Genomic DNA, 20,895 nt, shown 5'->3' with positions numbered 1-20,895 from the left:
TATGCCTAAAATGAGGAAAGTGCTGTGGGACAGAGGGATGTCGAACATAACTGATGACTCATCTTCCTTCTGATTTTCTTTCCAGGATGAGACTGGAATGAAAAGTCCTTAAATCAAAAATGCTCTCCTGTTGTAGATGGAGCCAAACTGGCGTTAACTTGGGGATCAAAGCATTCCCGCTTTCCTCTTTCCCAGGCTGTTCATTTTTCTTGACAGCCATTCAAGCATTTGTGCGTCTTCAAAAGGGTTTATTTCTGGAAACATGGTCACTGAGGTGCCCAACCGACCTGGATGTCATGGTTATATTTAGTTCCCATTAACTGTATTAAAGGTGTGCCATTGTCAAGTCTCAAACATTGTTCTCCCAAAATAGCATTTGAACAAAGGTTGGTTTTCTTCCTGCAGAGACAGAGGCATTCCCTCTCTATTCCATGGAGACATCGGCCGCCCCAAAGAGTAAGACACTCCACACGTCCCTCCGGCTTCCTGTCCAGCTCTGCTGTTCCTCTGCTCTTTACTGCTGCTCCAGTTATGGCAGATCGTGCAGAACGCTCCTTTTTTTGATGGATATTACCGATAGCAAAGTGTTCTTTTGTAAATTAATAGTTTACAAAAAAAATCATTATTTACGCATCCTCATGATGCTCTTTTGTAAAATTTGAAGGTATAATTCACCCAAAATGTATGTTGTCATCGTTTATTCACCCTCACGTCGTTCCAAACCTGTACGACTTACTCTCTTCTGTTGAACATGAGAGGATATTTTGAAGAGCCAACCAGTTTTGGTTCCCATTGACTTTCATTATATATTTTTAAGCATTTAGTGGCAGTCAATGGCAGTAAATTACGCTGAAGTAAAATAGAAAAAAAATATTTCAAAAATAAATGTTTTATCATTTTATTATAAATGTCACCTTGGCAGGTAGCTGAATAAAGTTAAGTATTAAGTTAAGCTGAAGTATTAATGACTCAAATTGAAATAAAATAAATAAAAGATAGAAAAAAAAACTAAAATCACAAAAGCCCATAACAAAAATACTTAAAAAGGCTTAAACATAAAAATGGAAAAAACATAAAAATGGAAAAAACTCAATCAAAATATTAAATACTATATAAATAATGCTTAAATAGCACTGATGTTCCAGTGACTTTTTCTTCTATGTAACACAAAAGGAGATATTTTTCAGAATGTCCATGCTGTTCTTTTACATGCAAACTGAAAAAAAGGAAAATGTATTACATTTTTCTTTGTCTAGTTTTTGCACTCATATTTTCTAAGTTAATTTCACAAATGGAATTAAGTAAACATTTTTAACTTGGCCAGTAAAAGGTTGAGTAATTTCTACGAAGTGTTGTTTTACTCAAACAATATATTACATTGAATTAAATCTCTCTTTTAAAGTGTGAACTTCCTTTAAAGTGAAAGAAACACCTAAGTAAATAATACAATTGACATTGTGAAGAAACCAAATCTATGTAATAGTAGTAACGCGGCACTTGAACAGAGACCTCAATACTTGGTACACAACACACACTGACGGTAACTTTTGATGGATCGTTAATGAGTATGAATGTGTCATTTTCAGTAGAAACCAATGATAAAAGTGGAAATACAGCGAAAAATCAACCTCATAAATAATTTAAACCCCAATGCATGATGGGAACTCCAGTATCAAATAAGTTGAGTAGTTTTACTTAATTTTATAACGATGATATTTACACTTTAATTTCTACATTCTTGAATTGAATACTAATATATAAAATTTACTTGCCTGAACTAATTTTATGTAGAAATTACATACATTTTGTATGTAACTATAATACTTTTGCATGAGAAAAATTCAAAATTTTCAACCATCCCTGCCTTCATTGTCATGGTATGGAAGAAAGCAGCATTCAATTCTTCAAAATATCTTCATTTTTGCAAGACATAGGTTTCAAGCAACTCGAGGATGAGTAAATCAGGGCTGAACTTTAATGTCTTTTTTTTTTTTTTAATCTATTCCTTTCAATGTGTAGCTGTCACTAGTGGTTAGGAAACCTTGTCTTCTCGCAGACCTCTCTGGGCCAGCTTTTCTTGGCAGCGGTGGCAGGATTCGAGCTCTCTCTCCCTTTTTCAGTCTCCTGCTCTCTTTTTGACCTCACTACCTTTGATAAGCTATTGCTCGGCAGCTTTGCCGTCACTGTTTTCTTTTACTAACTCGCGTTTCATTATTGTTTGTCACATTAATGCCAGTTGCACAGACACATCATCCCCCAATTAAAAGAATTTGTGCGTCATTTGTAAACGCCTCGTCACCTCCTCCGCTGTCTTTATATTACGTAACTCCAGCGCTGTACTGAAAAATTATGTGCTGCTTCCACACATCAGTAGATTCATAAACTGCTCGATCTTAATCTCATTGACTCTGGACGCGGCTCGTTTTTGAAGTTATTGAATTCTTTTCACGACCGAATGAATTCTCGTGCTGAAATGACTGATGTAATGTAATCAGCGTTCGTTCTTTCAGTCACTGCAGCATTCTGTCAATCACGGCTAGGTGTGGACGACGTGATCAATGAATGCTGAGTCCAGCGAGATACAAGAGAAGAGTCGTGTCATGCTAACTTTTAGAAACGTCCTCCTTATAATCAGACGCAAGAAAAGAACCCTTATGACTTTTCAGACGGTGCCTTAAAGCTACACTGCGTGATATTGAAAAGGTATATGACCATCCAGTGAATATTAGTTTCTGTTCCTCTCAATTCCGATTTCGTTGTAACTCCTACGGTGGCCGATTTAGTCCAAGATTAACATGGCTTCCAGTTCGACCTCGTCCATGAGTGCTCCTTCGAGTGATGAGGTTACTTTAGAAAACCATTATAATTTGCAGTTATTTAATGTGTCAGTTAACATGTAGGTTGACATCTATGTAAAATGAATAATAGTTTTACGTTTTCGTATTTTTTTGACCATTTCATTGCTAAGATCAGCTATCAGGTTCCCAGACGAATGCAAGCTAATCTTAGTAAAGTAACTTTTATCCGTGCTCTCATTATTCTGTGTATTGTACGACATCATTAGCGTAAGGCAAAGTTCACATTGTAGGCTAAATCATTTTCCCGTGAGCAGAGATCAGTTGATGGGACGGAGGTGCGAGGGAGAGCTAGAGGTACGCGAAAGGCGAAGCTTGAATTTATGGGAATGTCCCTCTTTGGCTAATGTACTTTCAAGATGGAGGGGCAACATGGCGACCGGCATTCGAACCCCTCACCCGTATGTGTTTTCAATGGCATATTATAAACTTACGAGAATACTTTATTACTTGAAAGAAGTAAATATACATTAATGAGCACATATATTTTTGAAAGAACTAAGTGTTTTTAGCTAAGAATAAACTAAAAAAGTTACACAGTGTACCTTTAAAGTTCGATATTTTACAAGCTGGACTAGTGATTGATGACGGTGACTACATGTCGTCCCCTTGTTCTCCTGCATGTTTTCTTTTGTTTTTGTTTATCTGTATGTCTTGGTGTTTACTTTCTTGAGAATTTGCACTATGGATGTGTAACTGGGGGTGGGTGACATACCCTCAGTACACTTGTATTGGTCAGGGCTGGTGAAACCAAATATTCCTCTGTCCAGCATTAGGTCGCTTCTTATTTGCATTGTGCATGATTCTTATAACCCTGGGATGATAGATGGTGTTTTCTCAGTGGGAATTGTCGCTGCATTACCGCTTCATCTGCTCTGCTGGGAAACCATTCATGCTAAGTTTTAACATAAACTCCACTTTTTTTCAAGTCGCGCTGGTGTGTCTCTTCATTTTTTTTGTTGGTTGTTTTTCTCTTACAGATTGAGAAGATCATGACTTTGATTGGTGCCGGCATTGACTTCTCCAAAGACCAGGAGTGCACGGCCGCAGGTATTTGATGCTGTTTCTCTTTAAACTGTGTCTGTATACTGCTGTCCCGTTTCTTTAATCATCTTAAAGATGCAAGTTATTTTTAATTAATGCTCATTGTACCTAAAGTTGGCCAGCGCTTTGGTCTCCTGACCATAACTGAGCATAAAGTGTCTTTGTGGATTGTATGTTTTAAGGGTGTAACGATTAGTTTTAACGATTCGATTCATATCACGATTTGAGGTTGTCGATACGATTCAAGGACGATATTGGTTCATTTAGAACGATACGATACGATCCGGAAAGATTTAGTGACTTGAAATCGATTCAGTATCTTTTTAGCCAAAAATTCATGATTCATAGAAATTCAACTGAAATAAACACCTGGATACTGGTCAGTACAGGGGAAGTTTCCTAGATTCCTGTTGTTTCTTACAAGGGAATCAGGTAACAATTAATTATGGATATAAACAAGTAAGTAAACAATTAATGGCATATGTGTTCACATTTTATTTGAATAAAGTGCTACCAACGGTTTAGGTTGAATTAACAAGAACGATTGATTACCTTTTAAAACGATATTAGATCGATATATGTCGTTCCGGAAGGCCAACTTGCCGAGTTGGATCATAGAAGGAAATATAAATCGATACACCGATGTAGTAGAAGATGAATTGTTACACCCCTAGTATGTTTGAATGAGGTTCTGCCTCCGCATCAGCTCCCCTATGAAACGAGACCTGACTGAGTAGACCAGCAATGAAACCCGATAACCACTTGATGGGCGAGAGGAGGACGAAGGCCAAGTCCAGAAGAGTTACTTTAGTGAGTAAAGATATGGGGTTGGCTGGCCCTTTAAATGGAGAATGAGAAATCCCAGTGTGCCGTCGAAGGACGAGGGGACACTTGAGAGTTAAATCAATGGACGCTGAGATGCTTGGCGATTCGGCCTTTGGTGATGCATGACCTTGTTCTGTATGGAGGCAGCTTATTGACCTTCTTTTGGATTTAACCAAGCTATATCAATTGAGACCCGAGAGGCTGTCACGCTTGCTGTACCACCCGCTCCTGCAAAAACCAATGGGGAAGCTGCTGGTCTTAAGTTTAAGCCTCGAATTAAGCACCATTCTCACTTCAGTTCATCGTAAAGCCTGTAAACACCGTTTCAAGAGGTTTGTGTCTTTGCAAGCGGCCTTTGTGTTCCAACTGGGCTCATTGGCCCATATAAGTTCAAAGCCTAGCAGGAGGACCAGTCCTTCCTCTGTCCTTTTGTCACATGGCACTGCCACTGACCTCATTTCCTGTTTCCTGCGGGCATCCTACTTGGACATGAGTCTTGGTTTTTTATTTTGTTATTGGTGCTTACTAAAGCCAGCATTTATTGCTTTTGCTCGAATACGCATTTGAACAAACCCATAACTAAAGTATTAGCCTTTAAAGTGTTGCTTTGTTACCTCAAATCATGCCGCTTATTGAGGTGTGCAATTACCTTTCTAAGAAATCAGACTTCAGATTTTTGGATAAGCAATACAATGGACAAATAAATCTAGGGCTATCATAGTGAGTGGGCTCTTTTGACAAGGCTAGAAAGCCACCACCTAGACACCTCCCGGAACAATCTTGGTTTACCTGTACCATTTAGATGGAAACAATGTGTTTGAATTTAAAGTGAACTTCTTAGACTTGACAGACAAGGAAACCTTGACTTGGAGCCTCTCCTAATATCAGGCCTCGGTCACATCAAGATTATTATATTTCATTTGCAAACTCCTGCCGTAGAATTGTTGGCAGATTGTTTCATTTTGTTTCTGTCTATGTGGATAAAGATGCTAAAATATTAACATGCATGAGTGTCAGGGGAATTAGGAGAAGAACTGCCCCGCAGCTTGGCAATAAACTCAGATCTACAGCCTCCAGCCTTGAAGCTCTGCATATGCTTCTGTGTTTGGGCTTTGCTTTATGTGTAAACACTATTTAACATTACACCTTCTTTGTCTTTTGAATCACTGCCTCTGATATTGTTAGCATAGTCAACAATACACTGGCAAAAGAGGAATGGTCTTGGTTGGGTCAGTGGATGGGACAAAGGTTTGATGAGTCCTTAGACAATAGACAGCAGGCCCGCAGTTTCTTTTAGAGAGAGCGAGGCAGGGAGGGGAGGAGACGGGAGAGGGAGGGGAGAGCAGGAGTGAGAGAGCGGAAGGAGGAGACGGAGCAGAAGCGGTGCAGAGCAGAATTGACAGTGTCCGGTTGAACAAGGAGACCGCACCTTCTGTGCCGAAGGGATTACTGCTGCATTTCTTACAACATCCAGACTCGTCTGCACCGCTCAGCCAGCAAAGTGTGTCAAGTTTGAGCGGCATTCTGTGGAGCAGGTTGGGGGCTCGACAAGCATCCCACTGACCTTGTATTACTAATACAGCTGCCGCGATGTCTCTGGGAACTGGAGGGATATCTACACGTCTGCAACACTCGGAGGATTGACCGGTTTGGGAAGTGCACCCACTTTCTCTGGATGGACTTCAATGGGACTCTGGGAGACTTTGTTGTGTTGGAAAAGCAAGTCTCGTACTTTTTTCTTTTCTTTTTGCGTTTGGGAGTCTCTGATTAAGTTGAATGACTCATTGGATCATTGGTTTTCCATTCATTTTTGGTTTTCTTCTCGGATTAGACAGAATTTAAGTCCAATGGTTATTGATGAGGCATGTGTTTGGACAGCTTATTCGGCAGTTAAATGTAATCATACGCAAGCATGATTGTTGTAGAATAAAGATGATATCAGGAGTTTTATTAGAGCAAAGAGTTGCTTTTTTTCTATTTGCCTACTAAACACCAGTGCTTGATCTCATGTACCTTTGATCCTGAGAACTACAGAGTGACTTTGTACCATGCAAGTCATGCAATCCTGCCTGACTTTTAAGCACCCCTATCATAGAGATTGGATTAGAAGTTAATTTGCATGAGGATGAAGAGCGCAGTATGCACAGGTTAAGAGTTCCCAGGCTTACGCTTGAGTCTCATAGCAATTTTTAGTCACGCTTAGGAGATCAGGAGATTGTGACGTTTTAGGTCTTCATGGGATTGGTAGAAATTGTTTGGGCATAGAGTTGGACGCACAACACATGTCTGCTTAATGTGGGAAGTTTATTTGTGCACATACCTCCGCGTGGACGCCCCAGGAGGGAAATGCCAACTTTCAATTGTGAGATGTTTTTCCCTGATCCTCTGCTGTGCTTTTCCTCATTAAACTGCTCAGTCAATTAGGGTGTGCAAAGATGGATCTGCAAGCTCGCATTTTCAGGAACTAGCTTTTCCGGGATTCTAAAGAAATTGGTTTTATTACAATGTCGTTTCTGGGGATACACGTCGTCTTCTCTCGCTCTTTGGCTTGTGAAATCAAACCTCTGATTCATAGGGTGATTTTTGGACTCAAATGGAAACTTTGATATTTGCTGGTCTCGGCACCCAGTTGTTTTCCGTGTGCATATTTCATAGCAACTTGCTAAAGCCTCTGAAACATAAATTGGGAGGTAATGTGGAGTCTAAATCTGTGATCAACCTCAACATTGGGCCCATCTTCATCCCAAATTCGGGAACACACACTTCATTCTTAGCAAGCGTGGTTCGCTCCTGCTGTGGGAGCAGCCACACCTCTCGGCCGGGATCCTGTCGCCTTTGCCCTCTTGGTGTTTGTGCTCTCGGCACTGTTGGCCGAGGATGATGTGGCAGTGCCACGTCTCTTCCTCAGAGTGCCGATGCTACCGTCTCAACGGTTTCTCGCTGCTCAAGCGCCTTCCTCTGTCCGCAGGTGGATCTGCGAGGCTACTTGAACAGCCGGTGGGCGATTGGTTGGAGCATATAGGCCTTCCACAGTATGAGAGCAAGCTTCTGCTCAACGGCTTCGATGACCTGCGGTTCATGGTGAGTAACACGTTTTAATAAGGTTTCCTACAGATAAAAGCATCTCACTTTTATTGCTACTGTACATTTAAGACTTCTGTATGTGAATGTGCTTTATGATTGTCCAAACCAGGGGTTTTCAAATTTTTGGACTCAGGGACCCCTTATAGGGTACAACATTTTCCAAGGACCCCCTCACAGTAATAATTACCAAAGTTAAAATGGGCGAGAGTAATGAACATATGTTTGGTTTATTGGTGCAAACGGTCCCCATTGTAAGTGTAGGCCTTCTTTTTAATAATAGGTTACAGCTCGATTTTTATTTACCATTTTTCAGAAAATAAGTTGTATCGTGTAAGTCGCATTTTATTATTAGTTTCAGAAATAATGTAAAATACTATAAATAAAAAGAAACTTTGTAAATATGTATTTTACCTCCCCCTCACTCTATTTAATTGTAATGCCTGTTCAGAACAAATATGTATAAATAAATATAAATTATAGTGCTATTCATAACAACATTTATTTTAAATATTAATCTTTTAAAGCGAAACTTAGATTGCTGTTTGTGTTCCTCTCAATCGGCATCATTAAATAAGTTGTTTGCCCCATTGTGGGTTGCTAAACTGCCTATTTATCATGTACCGGTAAAGAAGGCTTTGTACTTATGTCGCGTCCCAATTTTCACTCACATACATAAAATGTTTTATTAATATTTGAAATAACACTGCAGCATGCTCACGCTGAGTGACAGCCTACACGTATTGTACAACAGGCTAATTAAATTGAGTAACCGAATATGTTTTCTTTGTTTATTTATCTCATAAGAGGGAGTGATGTGATGTCAAGTTGGCAATGTGAGAAGAACTGATAATGTTGCGTGTGAGGCGCCAGCGCGATCGCTTGGATTATATCAGCAGAAATGACTTAAACTACTCTGTCGGACAAGAGTAAGGCATGGTTTAAAATGGGAAAGGGTCTATTTTTATTTGTGTACTTTCAAATAACAGCAAAAACGTTGCACTTTTGAAAAATAAAGAGAACTGCGCTTGCCGTTTCGGTCTCCATGAACTTTTTCTTGAAGCACGTAGCAAAAAATGAACCAAAACTTAGCAGAGCAAAAGTAGTCTGTGCCTACTTTTCGCACAGACATTAAAATATAGAAGCCTTAAGTGTCTATGTTTTGCTTATTTAATGTTAAATCCATAAAGTCCCCACTTTTGAAAACCCCTAGTCTAAACTGTTTACATGTGAAAGCAACTTTTTAAATGTTACTTTTCCATATGGATTTGCTAATAGTGTCTTTCTATGCCTTATCTTTTTTACTGGTCCGATTGCCGTTAAGACAATCTTCATATCATTACAAATTGCTTGTCATCAAAGAGCTTGTATTTTTGTACGGCAGTTTTGATAGTCTGGTGCTTATGGATGTAGGCTAGTAACTCCAATGTTGCAGAGTAATCGCCTTTAAGCGCACACTCCGAAAAAGAGAGGGTTTTCTTGTACCCTGAATAAATAAGTGTTTACAAGTATGCTGCCGCAGCAGGATAGTCAGCATTCATTTTAAACTGGGAGGTCAAATGAACAGTGAGCGTTCTTTTGGTTTACCATGATTTGTTATAGCAAAAATAGGCACTTTTTCAAGGTGGATGTTCCAGTCTTTATCCAGGGCCGGAATGATCATTAACAGTCTAATTAGGACATTGTTGCAGGACTGAATGCCGAGTGGAGTTTCTATCTAGGCTGAGCTCAATCACTTCCAATAACTGTAGACACCACACGTTTATAAAACACTAGCCTCTGAAAAATGGGGTTTGACAAGCCCAACTTATAAGATTACTTTTTAGTGGTGTTTTCTAAGGCTCAAATTATCATCACCAAGAATGATACCTCAAATCACACTTTTTTTAAAGTCGGGTGCACGCTACATACGTTTGTATGGGTCTTATATGATAGTTGTTTGTCATGAGCTCCGCTGTAAACCATGTCAAACTGTAGGATGACTGTCAAACTCGGTCAAACTGTCAAACTCGGTCAAACTGTCAAACTCGGTCTCCTCTCCACCAATCAGCTGGTGTGTGGTGAGCGTTCTAAAGCAATATGGCTGCCGTCGCATCATCCAGGTGGATGCTGCACATTGGTGGTGGTTGAGGAGATTCCCCCTTCTATATGTAAAGCGCTTTAGGTGTCTAGAAAAGCGCTATATAAATCGAACACATTATTATTAGGATCTCAGTTGTCATTAAAAATGGACCCCTCATCTGGGGTCATATTTTATCTTACTACTAAGAGTTTTCCTTCATGGCAGTAAGAGTTACGATTATTTTGGTAAGCGAGTAATTGGTCGATTATTTTGACGATTAATCGAGTAATCCGATATTTCTTGTGGTAAAAAAAGACCTAAGCATTTAAAAAAAACTTTAAATACATATAAAATTACAATGAAGCAATAATATTTGGTTCAAATAAAGTTTCAAAAACAAGTAATCACATGGTTGCATAAAACCACACTTTTAGAAAATGTATACCATAGAAAATATAAACTATCTTATGTACATTAGAAGATATAAATGATCTTATGTACATTGTGTATTATAACGAATGCCTGCAGAGGGAGCCAACGGTCTGGTGTTGTTACACTTAACAGCCAATCAAATCCTTGTTTCATTTTGTCCAAACAACATTTGATTAAAATGTTTACTTAATCTTTAGAAAGGCTACAGAGCTGCTGTAATTTCTGTAAGACAAGCAAACTTGATTTAAACGTTTATTTTGAAATCGCAATGAACAGTTGGATATTTGGAAAAATTGATGTATTCTCCTGTGTTGGCGAATAGGTTTATAAATGATTTAACTTACAAATCTGGTGAAATGGTGCAGATGAATAACAGATGAATGTTATAAGTAACCCAAACTCACAGCATATTCAGAGATGGCGTTTGAGAGACCCTCCACACGTGTAAATGATAACGTAGCATAGCGTGAACCTGTAAATTGCAATCAAGGATTTTTTTTAATCGAGTACTTGAATTCAGTTGAAGAATCGTGACAGCCCTAGGATGATATCATATGATATTGAGCCACTCAAAATCACCACAAGGGAAATTCCTTCACCGCGGTCGGATTTGAGGGATCTTCTAGAATTCCCAAAATTTGTCTCCGAAGGGTCAAATCATGATCTTTTGACTTGGGCTTCCACACTATGCTAGCGCAATGTTGGAGATCACACGCATTTTCTCACACAGTTTCTTCATAAAGCGTATAATATAGTTGGAAATGGTTTCTCTAAAGAAACGCTCCTCTTTTTGGCTGTAGATTCATGTTTTTGAAGATTCATGTGTAGGGACACGGCCCACAAACATGTTCTCCACCAGATTGAGAAGCCCATGAGGCTGTGTGAAAGAACCCTGATTCCTTATAAGGGTCTGTGTTGTTTTTACCATGTGAGGTAATGAGGATTGATGGTGTTGCGGTTGAAAGCCTCAGCTGGCTGAGGGAGGCGATGTGTGTGTTGTAAATCAAAGATACACACCGGCCCCTGGTCGCCCTCTGTCCTATGCTGAGAGCCACCTCATTGCAGAAGTAATCAAGGTTTTATGGTCGTGTGTGTGTGTGTGTGTGTGTGTCTAGATGCATTGGGCCATCTCTGCTCCTTCTCAACACTCTAGCCGAGGTGTTCATACAAAGATAGAAAAATGGAGTTGCGTTCCTTCAATTCTCTCAGTTAGCCAAAAGTAATGACACTGATGTCCAAACGAGGGCAGTCACTTAGTTGATAGTAATACCAGTAAAATGAACATTTCATAGCAATTTTGATTCCTCTGCAAAAGCATATGCATGTATATTCATCGCACGCACGCACGTTTGTTTTTGTGAATTTTGGGGACATTCCATTGGCTATCCCCTTACACTGCCCCTGCTCCTACCCATCATTGGAAACAATCTGCATTTTTACATTTTCAAAAAAACTCATCCTGATGATTTATAAGCATTTTGAAAAGTGGGGACATGGGGAAATGTCCTCATAAGTCACCCTCTTCTGTAATACCTGTGTCATACCCATGTCATTATACACATTTGTGTCCTGATATGTCACAAAAACAAGCACACACACATTTAGCAACAATTTTAACAACATTTATACTTATTTTTCACCAAAGTAAACATGAAAATTTTAAATTCACCCTTTGCAGTGGCATTGACAACTTTGCCATTGTCCATATTGATATACAACTGGTGTCAATATTGATAACCAGGAATGTTTCTTGAGCATCAAATCGGCATATTAGAATGATTTCTGCCATCACAGGAATAAATTACATTTTAAAATATATTGGTAACACTTTGAAGCCCATGCTTATAATGAATTATAGCCCCATTTATGCTTATATGTAAGTAAGTATTATTATTCTATGAGTATGTTTAGAAAGACTCATTAAGGCCTATACTGCATTATAACAACCGTTGTAGTTGTTTATATTATTTGTATAATTACTTATAAGTGATGGATTTGCTTTATAATGTGCATGCTCATAATTCATACACTAATTTATGAGTAATTAGTCAGTCGTGTGTTTCCATGAATGACAATTTTAATTTATTAAAATCTATATATCTCCTCAGCCAAATGCATGATGTTGCTTATAGCAGTTTGAAATTTTTTATTTAAAAAAAAAAATTATACTATGGAATGTTTAAAAAGATACTGTTGGTATTCATGATTTTCGTTTTGTTTTTCAATTATTTTATTACAGGAATTATCATTTATTAGTTACATTTTCAAATAAACAACTTAAAATGTATACGTTTTCACGTTACTTAAAGCCATCAGTGATGCATTTATAGAAGTTAGTAACTGTATTATTATTACTCAATTAGTAGAACAACACAGCTATTAATAATAATAATATATTCACTTATTTGACATAAATCTGAATTACTAAGAAGTCATTGTAACAATAATCTAATAACATTTTAGCAATGCAGGTTGAGTCTTTATAAAAACATTCATTCAACATATGACTGACAAATTAATAAATCATTATTATAAATCAGTGTATAATGGATTATGATCATGTGCGCGCAGATTCCTGTGGGCCTTCTTATAAGTAATAATGAAAATAATATTATAACTATAACTGTTTTTAATTTAATATAGGTCTTAAGGAGACTAACTTGTAAGTATAAATGGGGCTATAAACAGATATTATAATGATTTTGTAATATTTCATAGTAATACTATTTTCACTGCACAAGTAAACCCAAATAAGTTTGCAAAACTCAAATAATAATAATAATAATTTTTATTTTAACTTAAAAATATAATGTTTTCTTAATGTTAGTGGTGGAAACTTGACTAGCTTTAACTGGCTAATCCAATTAATGCCACCTTGTTAATTGGTTACACAATGCTTTGGCATGGCAAAGCATGCTGGGAAATAGAAATCCCTGCCCCGTTTAGGGTAAATTTAAGTTAGTCTAAATTAAAAGAATCAAGTTCATTAAAAAACTCAAAACAATGGAGCGGTTCATCTCAGCAACCCCAAATGTTTGAGCGGTAGTATATGAGCATAAATGCAGTTCAGTTCAGTTTATTCAGTTATCCAGCTCATAATGCTGTTCGGCACAGCTGAACTTCACAACAACACAGATACAGGAGGCCAGTCTCTCTGCTGTGTGTAGATTGCCTTGCCTCAATGCATTTATATATGTGTGTGTATATATATATAATTATATATATATATATATATATATATATACACACATATATAATAGATATATATAATAATAGATTTTATTTATAATGCACTTTTCATTCCGAAAAATCTCAAAGTGCAACAAAGGGGGGAAAAAATAACAAAACAAAACAATGAATAACAAGTACAAATGCAAATGGATACTACAAACAATCAACCAACACAGAAAACAGGAGAGAAACAGAGCTGATGGTGAACAGAAACAGAGCTGATGGTGAACAGAAACAGAGCTGATGGTGAACAGAAACAGAGCTGATGGTGAACAGAAACAGAGCTGATGGTGAACAGAAACAGAGCTGATGGTGAACAGAAACAGAGCTGATGGTGAACAGAAACAGAGCTGATGGTGAACAGAAACAGAGCTGATGGTGAACAGAAACAGAGCTGATGGTGAACAGAAACAGAGCTGATGGTGAACAGAAAACAGCTGATGGTGGAAGTCTCTGTTAGCTCCGCAGCACACTGTGGTCCACTCCATGTTTTAAATTTCTCCCAGCGGCAGTGTGTCCTGATGACATCGCCGAGGCATGACAGCTGAAGACCAGTTGATGGGTCTTCATGACGATTCAAACGATGGGGATCACCGCAGCACCATGCAGGAGGCAGACAAAGCTCTCCGGGCACTTCTGTGGACACACCGGGGTCGGCGCAGAAGTCCAAGCCGCTCCACGGCTGCAATGCAAGACGGAACAGCGGCGCAGCCGAGAAGCGGAACATCCCAACATCATGCCGGACGCCGATGACGCTGGCCCGGATGACGCTAGCCCGGTGCAAATTTCAGCCACCATGCAGCTCAAGCCTGAGGGAGACCACCAGTGAGCAGCCGCGGCGAGAAACATCAAATGCCCTTCAAACCAGAACCAACCAACCGCAGCAATTCAAACATAAACATCAGAGAAGCGGTGGAAAACGAAGCGAAGAGACGAACAACGTCCTCTCAGTGGCTGCCAGCAATCAGCAACAGTCCCAATTGTAGCTCTGACTGTTAGACTAGTCACAAACATAAGAAAATAAAATAAAATCTAAATCTAATAGTACAGTAACATGATATTTGGGTGGAGAAGCGGCGAACAGACAACGCCAGCGTCCTCTCCCACACGTTGCCTAGCAACCCAATTCGGCGTTTGTGTTCAATCCTCAAATAAAGATTTAAACAGTTATGAATCAGCGGATTGATTCATGATTCGGTCAATGATTCGGATCACCAATGTCACGTCATTTCAGCAGTTTGGCATGCGATCCGAATTATTGATCGATTCACTGATTTATGGCCGTTTGAATCTTTATTTGAGGTTTGAAAACAAACGCGTAAGAGAAGACAATGCTGAAGAAAGTCGTAGTTTTTGTTATTTTTAGACCAAAAAGTATTTTCGATGCTTCAAGAGATTCTGATTAACCCACTGATGTCTCATATGGACTACTGTGATGATGTTTTTATTCCCTTTCTGGACATGGACAGTATAGTGGGCATACACTTAGATACGCTCTCAGACTAAATATAAAATATCTTAAACTGTGTGTGAAGATGAACGGAGGTCTTACGGGTGGGGAACGACATTAGGGTGAGTCATTGATGACATCAATTTCATTTTTGGGTGAACTAACCCTTTAAGATCACGCACTGAGACGAGAGAGGGATGTATCAACTCGTCTTAGTTAAGGGAATAAAATAGTTTAATATGAAAAAGCGGTGAAGTATCCCTTTAACTCTGAATGTCATAGTGGAGAGTAAGAAATGAATTCATCCTGGATTTGTTTATATGCTGGTCTGTACCTCATCATATGGCAGCCTAGAAGCGCTATTTCATCTCCATACATTAATGCAAAAAGGTCATTTTTTGCACTGAGCTGATTGGAAACTCAGGCTCTTTTACATGACTTCTCTATAGCTCGGCGGGTTTAGCATCCTCAGCTGTCGACGTGTTTAGTATCTGCAGAATGCTTTGAACATCGCTGTAAAGCTCCTTCTCGTCTCTGTGTCTTTTTCCACTTTCTCCCCAGTGCTTTTTGGAGATGAAGACTTCATCTTTCCTCTACTCACACTCTGCTTTTCATGGCAGAGTGTAGGATTGACTATCCTTCTCTCCAAGATAATACTGCTGCAGAAAGCAAGGGCTTTTTTATATAGATAAACACTTTTTCCCCCTTTTTTAGGATTTCCTTTCCTCTCTCTTCTCTTTCATCTTAGTTTACCAGAGCTCTCCTCGCTATATATAAAAAAGAACAGGGCTCCAGACAGCAACTAAAATGGATGCGAATGCAAAAAAAAAAGTCTTAACAGCCTGGAAAATTGTATGTACATCAATACATAATTTTATCGCGCTTCATCGTTTAGCAGGCATTAGTTAAAAATGCTGTATGTCATTTTGACTGTCATAAAATCATAAAAATAACATGATATGTTTGCATATACCGTATTGTTCTGACCCTGATTATAAAACAACCCCCTTTTTACAAGATGAACCTTTCGGGAAAAGGCTTTTTGATTACTAAATGTTAAATTTGTATACAGAAAATACAGTAAATGTGTGACCTACTGACCGACTTCAGCCGCAGCTTCAGCAGTGTAGGGGGCGGGGCTTTAGATTCTAGAGAGCATTTGATTGTACGAGAAGGTGAAGTCTGCGATGATGTCATCAAAATCTGAGATTCGTTTTTAACGGAAGTGAGAGACTGTAAGTTTTGAATCTCCTAAATGCACATTGTGTCATAGTTTTGGAACATACCAGCTTATTCATAACTTTAAGGCTAACACACTCATACTAAAAGCTAAAAACTTGAATTTTTTTTATTGAATTTTTTTTTGGCCTTTAATTACTTAGATAAATACTTGGGAGGTGGCATCAGAAAATGGCTTGAGTTTTATGTCTGAGAAAGATAAAAAATAAAGCTTTATTGTCTTTGCCAATTAAACAAAAACAATTCTAAATATAGCTGCAAGCAGCAATTCCGGGGCCAAGCGCAAAGAAGAAAATGAGACATGCCAACATGGCTGGGAGTGACCAGCTGCAAAAATGAACCATTAAAGACCTATTAACATAAGCTGAGGCAAAAAAGATATACAATTATACATAAAGTTAAAAAACAAAACTATTTAATAATGTATCACTTTTTACCAATAGGTGGCGCTGTGACCAAATGAATGTGGTGTGGTCAGGGTGAGGTGACAATGACACATGAGCCTCGTTTCCACCACAGGAACTTTACCCAGGAACCAGGAACTTTGGGTGGTACTTCTTGTGTTTAGACCGCAGGAACCAGGGTCTAAATGAAGTTCCGGGTAAATATTTCCCCCTCCAAACGGCCCTGCTCGCGAGGTAGTACTTTTTCAAAGTTCAGGAACTTTCGAGGGCGGGACTTGGGCGCTGAACATGCTGATTGGTTGAGCTCACGCAGCATTTTAGTTCAACAGGCATTTTTAAAAGTCTTTTGCGAGGTTGGTTCTGCGTTCAGTAAATATCAGTCTTGCTCTCTGTCTGGTGGCGCGCGGTCGTCTCAGCCATCTCACGTTCAATGTCCGTAATAGCTGATAATAATATACATTGTCATTTTAAATCTAGCTTTACAAACTTTCTGAATTTGCTGCTGAATCTGCATATTAGTGCTCTTTTCTGTCGTTGTTAATTACCTCTTTAGTAAACCTATACATAACCAGCAAAAGCAGCACAGCTTAAATCTCTTCCATACTCGTTATTCATTTTTTTTCACCATGTAAACGACCTGACCGATTACTTTTAAGTGTGTGTCCTTACATGACGTGACGGCGCGTGCCGCGCTCATGTTGACGAGAGAGGAAAGTAAATTTTTCTGAGGGGTAAACTTTTTATTTCGAGAGTTATGAAGATAATGTTGGAGTAATGACACAGCGTATATTGCCCCGGGGAGTTTTTACTTTAACTGCGCCTGACAGAAGATTTTTTTTTCTGAGACGATTATTACACTTTACAACAAATAGCTATAAATAATACTGTATTAGTCCTGGTGGCCGTTAAGAGTTGCTATGGCTACAGTAAACACATTCAGCTGCTGGAGAGAAAACAGCGGCGACATTTTTGATGCAGCAGACAAACTGCATGTGACAAAATGATTGCGATTGAAAGTCATCACATGTGAACACCAGATCGGTTTAATCGGTACACTTAAAAATGATTACTGTCCTTCACTGATTTGGAGGAGCAGTCGCGTGCAGTCCTACATCACCGGACTAATTTGCCTAATCTTCTCGGAACTTTATCGCGGTCGAAACGCAGACAGCTGCAGGTCTGGGGGGGAGAAAAGTTCCTGTAAAAAAGTTCCTGGTACAAATTGTTCCGGGTAATTTTGGTGGAAACGGGGCTATGGACAGTTTGCTGTCAATATGTCAAAACATTGCAGAGATACAACCTTAAGAGTCATTTTGGCATCATGCCTCAGCTTCATCGCTGTGTTAAGCAAAAACTATTTAATCTATTGATGTGAAATCAATAACCTTGTGTCGGGATGGGCTGAAGATGATACGAGTCAATTTTGGTGAAAATCAGACAAACGGCCTAGGAGGAGTTTGAAAAAGTAGGTTTTTAACTAATAACAAGATGGAGGAGAGGACGTTTTACCAAATATGGCAAAATTGATATCTATGTTCTCAGCAGTAGCCAAGGAATGTATTATGACCAGTTTCATCATAATAGGTTAATTTATTCAAAAGTTATTTGCCTTTGTGTACATTTTGTTATACATTTTGACCACAAGGTGGCACTGCCCCAAAACTTTTTGAGCACCTTCAGGGCATGGAGCAGAAGACACATAACAAGTTTCGTAACGATATGCTAATGCATTCGCAAAATACAGCATTTTTAGACTAAATTCAAAATGGCCGACGCCCAAAATGGTTGATATGGGATAATTGGATATTTATCGACTCGGCATGATGTCCCGAATCTAACAAGACCACTTTTATGATTTTTGGACAAACCCATCAGAAGTTATAAGCCAAAATAGTCATTTTTTGTATCTCCGGACCAGTAGCTGGCACTGCACCGAAATGCTGCGGGTCACTTCAGGTCATTCTCGTGATGACATGTACCAAGTTTGGTTTGAATACAATAAAGCATTGCAGAGATACAGCCTTAAGAGTATTTTTGCAACTGCTACGTAAAATTTGTTTGCGCATTTATCAAAAACGATTCAACGAATCAACTTGAATTTAATAACTTTTTGTTGGCATGGTCTGAAGATGATCTGGTTCAATTTTCGTGAAAATCAGAGCAACGGCCTAGGAGGAGATCGAAAAAGTAGCTTTTTTGGAAAATTCAAAATGGCGGGGAAATGTTCATGACGGGAAATGACGTCATAGGGTGCAATCGAATCGGCTTGAGCCAAGGAATCAAGGGAAAAAATTGTGTTTCTAGTTATGGTTCAAAAGTTATTAGCATAAACATAAGGGCAACTTTGGACAGGAGGTGGCACTAGAAGGATTGAGTTAGAGACTCAAAATTTGCTATAGTGACAGTTGGGACTATCCTCTATCTGTGTGCCAAATTTCACAACTTTTTACCATACGGTTCTATGGGCTGCCATAGACTCAAGAGCGGAAGAATAATAATAATAATAGGAACGGCAACTATTTCAATAGGTGCCTACGCACCTTTGGTGCTTGGCCCATAATGATAATTAAAAATCCTGCAACTAATTGTTTGTTTAGTCGACCAGTAGGGGGCAGCCCTACTGAAAATTCAGCTTTGATCTCAGGAATAAATTTTTCAGTCTTTTTTTATGATCAAATAAACACAGAAGAGGTTTTCTAAAAGAAATGACAAATTCTTACCAACCCCAAACCTTTGAATGGTAGTTGAATTACCATTGTAGCTATTTACACATCCATTTACACTATAGGTAAAGTACTTCTTTAAAAATGTGCCTGATGAACTGATGCAAGGAATGTGTTTCTCTGCTCATGTATGTAGATAAGATGTAGTTCATGTAACACGCATAAGAAGATGAGATTTGTAAACGCATTCACATCTCTACTTGAACTAGTGTGGTTTGATGCGTTTGAAAGCGTAATATACATGCTGTACTAGAAAGAGACAAAGCGTGCTGGTTTCTACGTCGCTCTTCCTTTCCCAACTAATTCCAAATGCATTTGCATGAAGATGGAGTGCATGAGTAAGACTCAGGTCTCTTTCATTCGGAGAGCTGGGTTGAGTCCGTCTTACATCTTTCCAGAAGTGCATTACCGCCCGCGTCTATCTCCCCATCCTGCCATCATCTCTGCGTTCCACTTCTCCATAATTCACTCCAAAGAAGCCGATCGCCTTTGATCACGGCTGAGAGATTTGATCAAATATTAAATGAGCTTGTCTGCCATGATTTTAGGTCCTGCATTAAGAATCCGTGTCCCGATTTGTCTTAAATATGTTGCTATTTTTACTTGTGCTTGAGTATTAAAAGGCATGTAAAATTTAAGGACAATGCATTATGCCCATTATGGGAAATGTCAGAAGTGGTGAGTAGAAGTATATTTTTTGGTTAAGCAGGTTAATTAAGTGTGTGTATCACATCTGTTTGTTTCCTCCGAGCGCTCTGCCGTTTGTGTGGCAACTGTGAGAACGGCCTGATTGGAAAGTGCCTGGAGAGGGAGTTTAAATAAAATATACATCTGCTCAATAGTTTTCAGCCTTTTTAATTTGAACTACATCAGTATTTTCACATACTAAAAGGTTAGCCAATCAGTACAGAGGTCATTTGCATACAGGTATTGGTGGACCATTGCAAACATAGGCAGTTTAATTTTAAGAAAGCATTTAATTTCCATAGAATGGAAAAATACACACCAAATGCTGCAATATGGTCCCTTTAGGGCAGGAGGATGTTGGCGTTCTCCTTGACACTTGCCACATGTGCAACCAGCTTACAAAGTCATGAAGGCACTTGCACGGAGGGAGGGTGAGAAGTGTAATGAGCTTTACGTTTGGGGTCAGTGGATGGCACTTCAGGATGACCGGTCACAGAAAAGAGCTGGTATCACAATCAGACATCACCACCAGTACAAAGTGTGTGTGTGTGTGTGTGTGTGGATCAGGTGTGTGGTAGTCTATTGGTTTACATTTATCTGTCAAATAGCACTTTATTTTCCATAGCTATAGTCTTTAATTCGATATAGGACATTACATTTGATATGGCGGTTCCTTTTAATATTGTGTAATTATTGTTTTAATTGCCTAAAGTTAAACAACCATCGAACTATCAGTGTCAGCACTTGCACTCTAAAAATTGCTGGGTTAAAAACCACCCAATTGGCAACCCAGCGCTGGGTAAATATTGGACAGAACACATGCTGGGTTAAATTAACCCAGTGGCATTTTAACCCAGCAGGC

General features: G+C 38.9%; 1 protein-coding gene across 2 annotated transcripts in view; it reads left to right on the top strand.

The window, feature by feature from the left end:
* LOC137078978 (ankyrin repeat and SAM domain-containing protein 1A-like) overlaps window positions 1-20,895 on the top strand; it is a 65,217-nt gene that overhangs the window by 9,457 nt on the left and 34,865 nt on the right. Inside the window, exons 2-3 of one of the 2 annotated variants that reach the window (XM_067446856.1) lie at window positions 3,836-3,905; window positions 7,693-7,805. In XM_067446856.1, the coding sequence (XP_067302957.1) occupies window positions 3,836-3,905; window positions 7,693-7,805 (183 nt within the window). Of the gene's footprint in view, window positions 1-3,835; window positions 3,906-7,586; window positions 7,806-20,895 lie in introns of those variants that run through there. The other variant, XM_067446857.1, reaches the window with a different exon arrangement.

Source organism: Pseudorasbora parva, chromosome 6 (genome assembly GCF_024679245.1).
Source record: "Pseudorasbora parva isolate DD20220531a chromosome 6, ASM2467924v1, whole genome shotgun sequence".
Lineage (NCBI taxonomy): Eukaryota > Metazoa > Chordata > Actinopteri > Cypriniformes > Gobionidae > Pseudorasbora > Pseudorasbora parva.
This window is presented reverse-complemented; position numbering and strand designations above follow the sequence as displayed.